The sequence below is a fragment of the Nematolebias whitei genome, chromosome 6 (genome assembly GCF_014905685.2).
Source record: "Nematolebias whitei isolate Nwh7 chromosome 6, NemWhi1, whole genome shotgun sequence".
Taxonomy (NCBI): Eukaryota; Metazoa; Chordata; class Actinopteri; order Cyprinodontiformes; family Rivulidae; genus Nematolebias; species Nematolebias whitei.
In genome coordinates this window covers 47,093,592-47,105,969 of record NC_056503.1, presented here as the reverse complement: position 1 = coordinate 47,105,969, position 12,378 = coordinate 47,093,592, and the positions used below count along the sequence as shown (strand labels likewise).

At 41.1% G+C, this 12,378-nt stretch overlaps 1 protein-coding gene across 1 annotated transcript in view; it reads left to right on the top strand.

The window, feature by feature from the left end:
* Window positions 1–10,320, top strand: part of sae1 (SUMO1 activating enzyme subunit 1) — a 14,100-nt gene extending 3,780 nt beyond the window's left edge. The window contains exons 4-9 of the mRNA XM_037678355.1: window positions 899–1,044; window positions 1,154–1,253; window positions 1,661–1,766; window positions 6,995–7,139; window positions 8,494–8,563; window positions 10,143–10,320. Of these exons, the coding sequence (XP_037534283.1) occupies window positions 899–1,044; window positions 1,154–1,253; window positions 1,661–1,766; window positions 6,995–7,139; window positions 8,494–8,563; window positions 10,143–10,235 (660 nt within the window). The 3' untranslated portion in view covers window positions 10,236–10,320. The remainder of the gene's footprint in view (window positions 1–898; window positions 1,045–1,153; window positions 1,254–1,660; window positions 1,767–6,994; window positions 7,140–8,493; window positions 8,564–10,142) is intronic.
* The last annotated feature ends 2,058 nt before the right edge of the window (window positions 10,321–12,378 follow it).

Genomic DNA, 12,378 nt, shown 5'->3' with positions numbered 1-12,378 from the left:
TTTATAATGTAGCTTCAGCTCGTTTATAATGTAGCTTCAGCTCGTTTTAAATGTAGCTTTAGCTCGTTTTAAATGTAGCTTTACCTCGTTTATAACGTAGCTTTAGCTCATTTAAATTGTAGCTTCAGCTCGTTTAAAACGTAGCTTCAGCTCATTTACTATGTAGCTTCAGCCCATTTAAATTGCAGCTTCAGCTCGTTTAAAACTTAGCTTTAGCTCGTTTAAAACGTCGCTTCATCTCGTTTAAAATGAAGCTGAAGCTCATTTAATATGTAGCTTCAGCCCATTTAAATTGTAGCTTCAGCTCGTTTAAAACTTAGCTTCAGCTCATTTAATATGTAGCTTCAGCCCATTTAAATTTTAGCTTCATCTCTTTTAAGCTTCGGCTCATTTAAAACATAGCTTTAGCTTGTTTGAAATGTAGCTTCAGCTCGTTTAAAATGTAGCTTTAGCTCGTTGGAAACGTAGCTTCAGCTCGTTTAAAATGTAGCTTTAGCTTGTTTGAAACGTAGCTTTAGCCTGTTATAAATGTAAAATGGCTTTGAGTTTTGAACATAACTGCTAAACACGGTGCATAATAATATTAACCGAACAGCTTATAAATAAAGGAACAAACGCAGAGAGGAAAATCTTTTTAAATTTAAACCTGGAGGTAAGTGTTGCAGTAAAATATGATTTAATTATTTAAATTTAATTATTAGCATTTCTTCATGTTCTTTGAGTCTCACACGGTGTTACAAAACGTTTCTGTTTGAGTAAAAAACATCTAACCCTGAAAAGTTTTGTTCACAATGAGACGTAATGACGTGATGATGGACGAGCTGAAGGCGTTTTACGGTTCTTCTCAGTTTTAGCTGTTTCCCTCCATTTAAACGCGCTGTGGGTTTTTCTCCCTCAGGTTTGTCTGACAGGCTGCTCCAGAGACTTGATGGTGCGAGTCGACCTGCTCTGCTCTCAGCACAACATCAAGGTGTTCTGTGGAGACGTCTACGGTTTCTATGGTTACATGTTCTGCAACCTCGGACCGGAGCACAACTACGTCGAGTGAGTTCACCTGGGTTCAGGTAGAACCTCGCCGAGCTGGACTGCTGCCGACTCAGATTAAACATGTAAATCTTCGTTTGCTCGTTTTCTGAATTCCTCTCTTATTCAGGGAAAAACCTAAAATGATGAAACCCTCGGCTGATTCTACCGACGGTCCAGAGGCAAAAAGAGCTAAAATCGATCCCAACGAGACCATCATGGTGAAAAAGGTATGTGGTTCTGGAGCCGGCTCGACCCATCTGATGGGACGGATCAGCTGCACCCTTCATCAATCACTCCATCATTTCTTTAAAGAACTCCAGCGTCTCTCTATGACAGAACTTTCTAATTATTTTAATTTGAATCGTTTGTTTAAGCTTCAAAATCAAGGCTGGAAATTTAGCTACTATTCCGTCAAAATTATTTCTCATCAGCCTCAAAACTTTATTTTTTTACATAATTTCTTTCTGTTTTCTCAAACTTGTTTAATATTTTATGCATTTATTATCAGAAATCGTGAAAACTGCTTTAATTAGAAAACAAGCTGACGTTTCTGTGTCTGATGTTTCGTCTGAGAATGTGAAATTAGATCATTTTGTTACATATGTTTATAAAAAAATCATCTCTCCCCGAGCAGACGGCTAGTTTCTGCAGTCTGAAGGCGGCGCTGGAGGTGGACTGGACCGGCGAGAAGGCCAGAACCGCCCTGAAGAGAACGCCCGTGGACTACTTCCTGCTTCACGGTTTGTCCTTTTTAATTATTCCAGGTTTTAAAAAAAGCCGACCTGTTGCTGAAATTTGCGGTTTGACGTGTTTTATGAATTTAACTAGATGAATGACAAAAATCTGTAAGAATAAAAACACTTGAACTGGATCAGAAATACACAAATCATCACTTCATCCTCAAATATACATTTTAACTTCACGTTCGAACCCAGATCTGCAGAGCAACGTTTTGGAGCAGCTTGTGCTTCTCTTCAGGCTGAAGTTCTTACAAATAAAAATAAAAAACTAGAGAAATTGCATTTCCTGCGAAAACGCAGTGTGAATGCTTCTTGCTGAAGAATTTACTGGAAAAACAGCTGCAATTAGCTTAAAACATGCTGAAATGTAGCTGAAACAAGCTTAAGTTTGCAGAAAAACATATTTGCTGAATTTGGTTTAACCTAAGACCCAACTCTTGCATGACATCTATTATTAATTCCTATTTAGGAGGTTAAATAGGCAGTAATGAGCACAAAAATGACTAAATTAGCTAAAAATAAAAATAAAAACACTGTGAAATTAGAAAAAAAAAAACAGCTGAATATTTGCTAGCATAGTAGAAAGAAGTATAAATTAACAGAAGGAAGTGGAGAGATCACAAGTTTGCCTAATTAGGCTGAAAGAAGCAGAAATGAATACAAAAAGTTGAAATTATCTGAAAAAGCAGATTTTTGCCAATAACTGCTGAATAGTAGCTAAAAAAATAGTAGAAATAAGCTTAAATTGTCCCAAAGCAAGTAGAGCGAGGACAACTGTGCCCACTAAGGCTGAAAGAAGCAGAAATGTCGAAATAAAAGATGAAATTATCTGAAAAAAGGCAGAAATTTGCCAAAAACAGCTGAATAGTAGCTAAAGAAATCTAGAAAAAGCTTAAATTATAAAAAGGAAGTGGTGTGATCACAATAAGTCCCCACTAAGGCTGAAAGAGGCAGAAATTAACACAATAAAGTTGAAATTATCTGAGAAAAGCTGAAATTAGCCAAAAACAGCTGAATAGTAGCTAAAACAAGCAGAAAGAAGCTTAATTTACCTGAAGGAAGTGGGCAGAGCATGAATCTGCTGAATTAGTCTGAAAAAAGTTGAAATGATCGCAAATAACTAAATTCTCACCTGCAAGTCTAGGATCAGCTGATCAGAAAGATGAATTAATAAATAACTGATAAAATATCAAGGAATAAATAAGGGATGGTTGGCTCTAATATAAAAGGTGCCTTTTAATTTATCGGAATAAATGTTCTGTTAAACCTAATATTTAATTTAAAAAATGATCAATACCTGATCGATACATTAAAAGTTGTATCAGTTTTAGATCAGACAGGTTCAAGGTTTGACGATTAATGGAAGTAAATGTTTGTTTTACGTCACCTGAGCTGTTGTTGTTTGTCAAACATCCGTCGTGTAAACAAACTCGGAGAAGTTTCCATCAAGTGAGGAACGTGGAAAACGTTACCGTTGATCTAATCTGACGTCAAACGTTGATTAAACTATTTATTCAGCATTTGTTAGAAAAACACGTCGGGTGGAACAAACCCGCTGACCCTCCGTGTCGCAGCTTCCTGTTTATCGTCTCTCCGTCACCTGGGCTTCCGCCCGTCCCGCCAACGACCCGATAGTTTCCATCACGGGCCATCCATGGGCGCTCATGTGCACCGAGCGGAGCCCGACACCCACACGCCGACAACCTTCACCTGAAGAACATTCAGTCCACGAGAACGTTCGTCAAAAAGAAAAAAACATAAATTTATCAACTTTACAAAACGTCCAGCGCTGAAAACAGAAAATCTTTTATTTATTGATTCAGTAGCACTCACATCTGTATCGAAGTGCTTTAAGCACACAATCAAAACTCACATGTGTGCCTCCCTCCCCGACACCCTGGACCCCCAGAGCAAACAGATGATGCCATTGCTTTAGCAGTTCACACCTCCCTCATCCATCTGGAGAAGGTAAACACCAATGTGAGAATGCTCTTCATTGACTGCAGCTCAGCGTTCAACACCATAATCCCCTCCAAGCTGGTCTCCAAGATCACCACATTGGGCCTGGAGAAGTCCATCTGCTGCTGGATACTGGACTTCCTCATCAACAGATCACAGGCAGTGAGAATCGGCTGTCACCTCTCCTCCACACTAGTACTCAGTACCGGTACACCTCAGGGCTGTGTCCTCAGTCCACTCCTGTACTCACTATTTACACATGACTGTAGCTCCCGGCACAGCTCTAACGTCATCCTCAAATATGCTGATGACACCGCCATCTTGGGCCTCATCACCAACAACGACGAGAGTGCCTACAGAGATGAGATGAAATCACTGACCAGCTGGTGTCAGAAAAATAACCTCTCTCTAAATATCAGCAAAACAAAGGAGATGATTGTGGACTTCAGAACACAGCATGGAGGCCAGCACTCCACCATCTACATAAACAATGCTAAGGTGGAGCAGCTTCAAGTTCCTCGGCGTTCACATTACTGAGGATCTGTCCTGGACTTTACATACAGACACTGTGGTCAAGAAAGCCCGACAAAGACTCTACTTCCTTAGAATATAAAGAAGTTTGGTACAAACACCAGCATCCTCACCAGCTTTTATAAGTGCACCATTGAGAGCCTGCTGACAGGCTGCATCACGGGATGGTACGAGAACTGCACCAGCCAGAGCCAGAAAGCTACAGAGGGTGGTGCAAACAGCAGAGGACATCACTGGTAGCAGTCTCCACACCATCCAGGACATCTACCACAGCCGACGTCTGCGTAAAGCACGCAGCATCATTAAGGACCACACCCACTCAGCACAAGGACTCTTCCATCTACAACCCACAGGCAGAAGATACAGGAGTCTGTCATCACGTACAAAAAGACTAAAGGACAGTTTTTATCCACAAGCTGTCAGATTACTGAACTCTAAATAACCAACACTGAACATCTGGCAATAACTAACTAATAGTTCAACCTCAATGTCACTACTTGTGCAATAACCTGTCACATGACCCGTGTGGTATATTTTGATTATATATAATATATATGTATGTGTGTATATCTCATGGGCATTTTAGTTTATATTACTACCTTGAAATACTTATTCATTCAAATTCATCCTGCTGCACCGTTATATTCTACCATGTTGTTGTTTACTATCTCTCTTTAGGACATTGTAAATATTATAATTACTTTTTCACTTTTTGGTACTTTTTTTTTGTGTACCCTTATTGCATGCTCTTAGTATTTCTTGTTTGTTTTGTTCTTTGATTTTTTTTTTTAGCGAGTCAAATCTTCTCATCCTGAGCATTTCATTGTACTGTTAACTCTGTGTTGACCTGCATGTGACAAATAAACACAACTTGAACTTGTGCTCCTTTCAGCTGATTTTAGCTCATTTGAGCTTTTTCGGCTGATTCAACATTTTTTGCACTCATTTCAACTTTTTTCAGCCTAATTCAGCAAAAATGTGCTCACTCCACTTCCTTCTTGTAATTTCAGCTTCTTTCTGCTTTTCTAGCTACTTTTCAGTTGTTTTTTGCTAATATCAGCTTTTTTCAGGTAATTTTAACTTTTTTGTGCTTTTGTGCTTCTGCTAATTTAAGCTTCCTCTACATTTTTAGCTACTTTTTTTTTTAGCATTTTAGCTAATTTCAGCTGTTTCTGCTATTTCAGCTACTTTTTTTCTTTGCCTCCAACTCCTACGTGTGTCCAGTTTTTGTCTGTCCAAACAGGTCTCACTTGTAAACGAGTCTTCGAGGCTCTACGTGATTTATCTGTTTAAATAAAGTTTGAATGAATGAATGAATAAATTTAGCTGTTTATGTGCAAAATTTAGATTTCTCTGCTAATTCCACATTTTTTAGCTCTTTTCAGCTCCTTCCACTTCCTTGTGGTTGTTTAAACTTCTTTCTGTCTTTTCAGCTATTTTTCGCTACTTTCAGCCTTTTTTTTAGCTTATTTCCTCTTTTTTTTTGTTCTTATTTCTGCTTATTTAACCCTAATTCACCAAATATGTGTTCTTTCTGCTTTCATCTGCTAACTTAGCTTCTTCCAGTTCAGCTATATTTCTGTTGTTTTTTTTTTTTAGCTACGTTTAGCTGTTTTTCAGCAAGTTCTTCAGCAATAAGCATCCACACTGCATTATTTTCTCTGGTTTCAGTTTTAATCCAGCTGTCCTGGACTTGTGTTTCTTTAAAGGCTCGGTGAAACGCCGTGTCTTCTTTCGGCCTCGTTGCAGAGTGGAAACATTAGTTGTGTTGGTTTCATTTCAGTGAACATGAGACAGGAAGTGCTGCTATTATTCCTCCACAGTTTCTATAGTTGGAGCGAGCTGTTGTTGTTGTTTTGGGCGTGCGATGAGGAAGTGGCTCTTCCTCTGCTGTAACTGTTTCCGGTCTCACTAGGAACTGTGTGTGTGTTTTATTTTTAGCACCAGCGTGTGTGATTTCTTCTTTAAAGCAGGTGCAGCCGCACGTGTTGACTAAAAAAAAAACATTTAATTTTGATTAATTTCTTCATATTTTCTGTGAATCAAACGCCTAAATATGAAAACTCACCATTTCTCATTTTAAGGCCCCTCTTGACCTTTAACCCTCTGATCTGTGAGCGCGTGTCACGACAACACGCGTAGGCCGAGATAGACATCGTTGTTCCACTTGTGTTGACATTATTACACCGTGATGAAATTTGATTTGATTTCCTGTCAGACCCGAGCCAGGAGCCACTTCTTTAACTTTCTTCTGATAAACGGCGGAGCCGAGGTGTGAGCATGGTTCGTCGTGTGCGTGTGCTTGGTATCGTCTGTGGGAGGGCTCGACTTCTTCATGTGGTTGAATTTAATGGACGAGCAGGAACCAAGTGGGCGAACAGGAAGGAATCTGAAGTATGGCCAAATGGCACCATTTTGATTTCAATACGTTTCTCAGTCCGTGCTGAGAACGACGCATCATCAGCGTAAGAACTAATATTTCCTCAGCGACGTGTTGCGGTGGTTCTGAGCGTCTGGTTCTGGTTTGATGTGGGGATACGTGGGCCTGATCGGATGATCCGGTCGATGGTGCAACCACAGAGACGACGAGTCACCGTGGTCGTCAGTGAAACTATAAACGGAAATAATGCAACAGATAAATTGGAAACGTAACTTTCGCAACTTGTTTCCAGTTTCCTAACTGGCGTTTCTTTCCTCCTGATGGTTTGTTTGTTTGTTTTCCGTCCTCGCTCCAACAGTTCTGTTGAAGTTTCGCACAGACAAAGGTCGCGACCCCGACCCAAAGTCCTTCACAGAAGACAGCCTTCTCCTGAGACAGATCCGAGACGACGTCCTGGAGGCCCTGGCCCTGAGCAGCGACCTCCTTAACGACGACTTCATCAGGTTTTCTGCAGCGCCGTGAATTAAATCATAAACACACGCACGGTCTGACTTTAGACGAGTCCAGTGGGTTGTGTCCAAAAACACGTAACCAGTTTATTTTTTTTCCTAAATACATATTTATCCACTTTTAACCTGTGATGGGCTGTTAAAACTACAACCACTGCAAGGTAACTATTAAATATTGACAAATTTGAACAAAAATACAGCAAAAGTGATCGGGTTCAGCAGAACCATGCAGATTGTTACTCACCGGGCTGTTCAGAACCAGCGGCCGACACAAAATAAATCAGAAAAAAGTCAATTTTTAGTTTGAATCTCTGACTTGTGAGTGTTTTTACCAGCGAGTCGTGCAGCAGTTGGTCTTTTAAAGTCAGAACTTGTTTTTTGGTCCAGAACATGTTTCAGGTGGTGAAACCCGCCTCCGATGCTCTTGACACGAGTTAAAGACGAGTCAGATTATTTAGAGAAAATGAGTTGAACAAATCATTTAAATGTTTAAAAGTGACAAGACTGCAAGCTTCTGCAAGGAAACTTTGAGATTTGAAGACTCTTGGGTCCTTCAACGCCTTCAGAGAAGGCCTAAGAGTTCAGCACAGATTAAATATTACTTTTAAATCTTTACTTCGTATAGGATAAATATTTTCAATGTAGTTTTTCTTATTTGCTAATTTCTCTTATTTTCTGTAAACTATTTTACAGTTGAGCAGAAATCTTATTTAAATTAATGTAAATCCAGTTATCCAATCAGCAACATGTCTGACGCTTCGTTCTCATTGGTCAGGACTTCGCTGTCAGCAGAGAAGGCTGAGCTCAGTCAGGAGGAGTTCGTTTAATGACTGGCAGGAACATTAACCAATCGCAATGCTGATAATAGAGTGGGTGGGGCCAAAACACGGAGCTCTGAGCCTTCAGGAAGGCCCACGTGAGCCTTCAGGCGGTCCTTTAGTTATGACCACGTGAAGAATTGTGATGCATTCAGGTGCAACCCGTAAATTTAAAAAAATCCACACGGAAATTTAAAAACTGAAGATGAAATATCATTTAGGTTTACGTGTATGATTTTCAGAATTAAAGTTGTTTTTGTTTCACTCCATGATGAGACTTTACAGAAACAGTGAGCTCTGTGGATTAATGTTAAAGTTCAGTGTGCGTTATTAAAGTTACGTGTTGTACTTGAACACAAGATACAGGGTGAGCTGCAGGGGCTGCTGGGTAATGATGGGACATAAATGAGGGGACTTTCAGGTTCTGGTGGGGCGTCCCTGTTGGTGGTTCTGTGTCCTGGAACCAGAACTCTGACAGGTGAACACAAACGAGGTGTTTATTTCCGGTCTTTCTTCTCGTTTGTCCGCAGCTTCTGCTTCTCGGAGATTTCTCCGGTCTGCGCCGTCGTCGGAGGCGTTCTCGGACAGGAAGTTGTCAAGGTGAGCTCGCCAACAGCAGGGGGCTTTGAACGGGTCAGAAAGAAGGTTGCAAATGGGTCGTCAGCTGCCACTTCCTGTCTGTCCCTCAGTGGTGAAGCAGGTGGGACTGCGGGCTGACATGTGGTCCCTCTGCTGGTTCCTGGGTCAGACCCGGACTAGCAGCAGCTCCTCGGCTCTGCAGAACTGACAGGCGCTCCAAACGCTCACCGTTTGAGTCAAAACGCTCCTTCCGTTGTTTGAATCCCCTCAAAGTGAGCAGGGCAACGTTTTAAAAGACGACAAACTAAATCAAACTACGGTTTTAAACCGAGATCACTTTGAAAACGGTGGTTTTGTTAAAGACTGAATCTGTTCAACCCTCCTGCTGCCCTTGGGTCAAAATGAGGGCTCGGTTTATTTTTAAAATCTTTTTCAAGTTTGAGCAAACCTACGTAGCCTCATAAATCAAACATTATTGTTTAACGCAGAATATAAAGAAAGGGGAGTGGTGGCGCAGAGGTTAGAGAAGGCGAGCCTGTGAGCTGAAGGTTCAACCCCCGGACCGACATCAAAATGTGGGCGGAAAAGTTGAAGCACCCACACCTGCCTCCACCCTCATTTGCCCCACACTGTGCCTTTGAGCAAGGCCCTTAACTAGGTGGCAGCTCTCTGCTCCACACAGAGGGCCGTGGTTGCGTCAGGAAGGGCATGAAAACAATCGCCAAGTCTTCGTGCGAGTTAGTTCGCTGAGGGAGGAGCAGCCGAAAGAAGAAGAATATTTAAAAAAATCAGAAACATTTTATTTTTTTTAAGAGCCGACAAAAATCTGAAGTTCACGTCGACGTGAGAGCGTCTGGATTTCAGGGTCCACTAAATTACAACCTGACGCCACGGTGGTGATGAAACTCACTGCAGCAAGGCGTCAATCACACACACACACACACACAGAGGTTTGTTTTGCTATCTTTATGGGGCCTTTGCATTGACTTCCATTCATTTTTCATTCATTTCTATAGCCTAACCATGACCTTTATCCTTAACCTAACCATTACCAGTACATACCTAACCCTAAACCTAACACATCCTCAATTCACACCTTAGTCCTAAACCTAGCCCCTAACCCACCAACGGGACTTCTTCTTATGGGGCCTGGGCTTTGGGCCCCATAAGGAGCAGTTGGTCCTCAATGCAGTATTATAAGTTGGAAAAATGGGCCTCACAAAGTAGCATAAACAAGGACACACACACACACACACTAATAATAACTTTGGACCAAACATTAAAAAGGAACAGCCTGCAAAAGAAAACAGTTTCCAGTTTTCCTTCAACCTTTATTTCTACAGGTTAACCCCACTGAGCCTCGGGGACTCATTTACAAGAGAGACCTGGTTTTAACAGAGTGGTGGCAACAGAGGACAATCATAAGACGCACAGATTTATTTATTTTCTGAATAAACACACCACCCCAACCTTTACACCTCCTTTCAATTGACGCTCGGATTTTGTTCGTTCACGTCCTACTTTAAACCCAAAAGGTTTAATAAAAACACGGAAATATAATTTTATTATGTAAAATAAATACATTTCATGTTGTTTTCAGGCTCTGTCCCAAAGAGACGCTCCTCATCGCAACTTCTTCTTCTTCGACGGCCGTAAAGGAAACGGCGTGGTGGACTTCTTTGGACCCAACTGAAGGGCCTGGTTCTCCAGCGGATATTTAACACACTCTTGTTGGTTTTCGTTGTATTTTTTTTTTTTACATTTATTAATAAAACGATAAAACGTTTGTTCCTCTGGTCTTCAGTTTTTGGACCAAACACCGCACAGATCCTGGTGCTGTTGATCAGATGCACCGATCGTCAGAAAGTAAAAGGTTTTTGTTATTTACAACGCCGCCAAGGCGGAACAACACCAGCAATGACCTCAGAGAAGCAACTGGGAAGGGTCAAAGGTCATTTCCAAATATTTACAACTCAATGTGCTACATAGAAGAAAAACTGCCAGTATTCATAAGTTGAAAACATTTATTTAAGATTGACTAAAATGAGCATCTCAGCCCATTCACCCCAAGGTCAGACTGTGCAGTGCTCAGAGAATGAGCTCCATGTCAGACTGCAGGTCAAACGTAATGGCAAGACATTTCATGTATGGCTTTGGTGGAAGGGTTGCAGGAGAACCTCTTCTGTCTAGAAACAAACAAGGGAGCTAGACTTCTGGATGTTTACCCAGAATGCACTGCAGCCAACCACTCCTCCCATTTGTCAGCACAGTGGTGGAGGGCTGATGGTTTAGGCTCCAGTCAGCCACAGTGGACCAGGAACTTCTCTGAGTTCTGGAGTCAAATGAGTCCATCTGTCCAACAGCTGAAGGTTGAACCAAACTGGGTCCAACAGAACCACGATCCCAAAGACAGCAGCTGATCTACAACAGGACGGGTCACAAAGACCAGAACTAAGGTCCAGTCAGAGTCCAGAACCTCAGTGATCCAATCCAAGATATCCAAAATAGAATTCAAGTTTGTCCCTGCTCCTTTTGGATTCAAACCATTAATGATGAAAAGTGTCAGAACCAACCTCTTCTACAGGAACATCTACTTCCTGCTGCTGCAGCCAATCAGAAGCCTGCGTTCTCTCAGAGCTCCCTGATTGGCTGATTTTGCAGGTGTATTTGGATGTGATGTAATCACCTGCAGGTGGACTCGTCAGGATTCTTCTGTTCAGTCTGGTTGGTTTTGAACTCGGTTTTAACTTGATATTTTGCTAACAGAAGGACTAAATTAGTTGGTGCGATACAAAAAGTGGCACTTAAAGAGTTTGTGTGGTGACTCAGCAGCTGTCACAGCACTTTAGCTCAGCTTCTGTCAAATTAACTGAATTTTAGCCATTTTTGCTTTGTTGGCTGTGGCGGCCATCTTGAATTCAATTGGCCACATGTTTATCAGATGTAGACGGAAATCTATCAATCCACCCAATGTGGAAATCCAGTGTTTATTTCCTGAAGGTTTTATTAAAATCTGCCCGATGGTTCATAAGATATTTTGCTAACACAGCGTGTCATTTTACTGTAAGATGTGTGTTGGGGATGACTCGGCTACTACCACAGCAAACTTTAGATCTATACTAACTGGGCTCATGAGTTATTTTCAAGATCAGAATAAAGTCTTCTACTGAAACTAAAAACTTTCAGACAAGATTTTATTTCTTTTTCTTTATTGTAAAAAAAGAAAGTACAAAATGCAAATAGAAATTTTTACAAAAGAAAAAGCTGCAGAAACACGCAGACTGTGACTGACACGCGTGTAAAACATCTGATCGAATGAAACGTGAGCGGCTCAAACACGTCAGCAGGAGTTAGCCGGGCTTCCATTTTGAATCTAAACCTTTTAAACGTTTCTACAAACTTCAAAAATAACCGAGAGGTTTGTGTCCCGTCACGACGGACACAAGCAGTCCTGCGTGGAGTTCTGAGGCGCTCGTCCGGACCAAAACAGACACGTCACGCCACAACCGTGTGTGTACGTGTTCCTGATCAGAGTCCGTAATTGATTCCATTTACAACAAAACACGCTTCAGTCACGCTAGGCGGTTCAACGCCTGCGAGGCTATTTGGTACCATTTCACAGTAAGAACCCCTCAATAAAGGAGTTATTAATGCTTTATTAACAAGTTACTAATGCTTTAACAAGTGCTTTGTTAACGAGTTACTAATGCTTTGTTATCAAGTTATTAATGCTTTAACGAGTTATTAATGCTTTGTTAACAAGTTATTAATTCTTTGTTATCGAGTTATTAATGCTTTGTTAACAAGTTATTAATGCTTTGTTAATGAGTTATTAA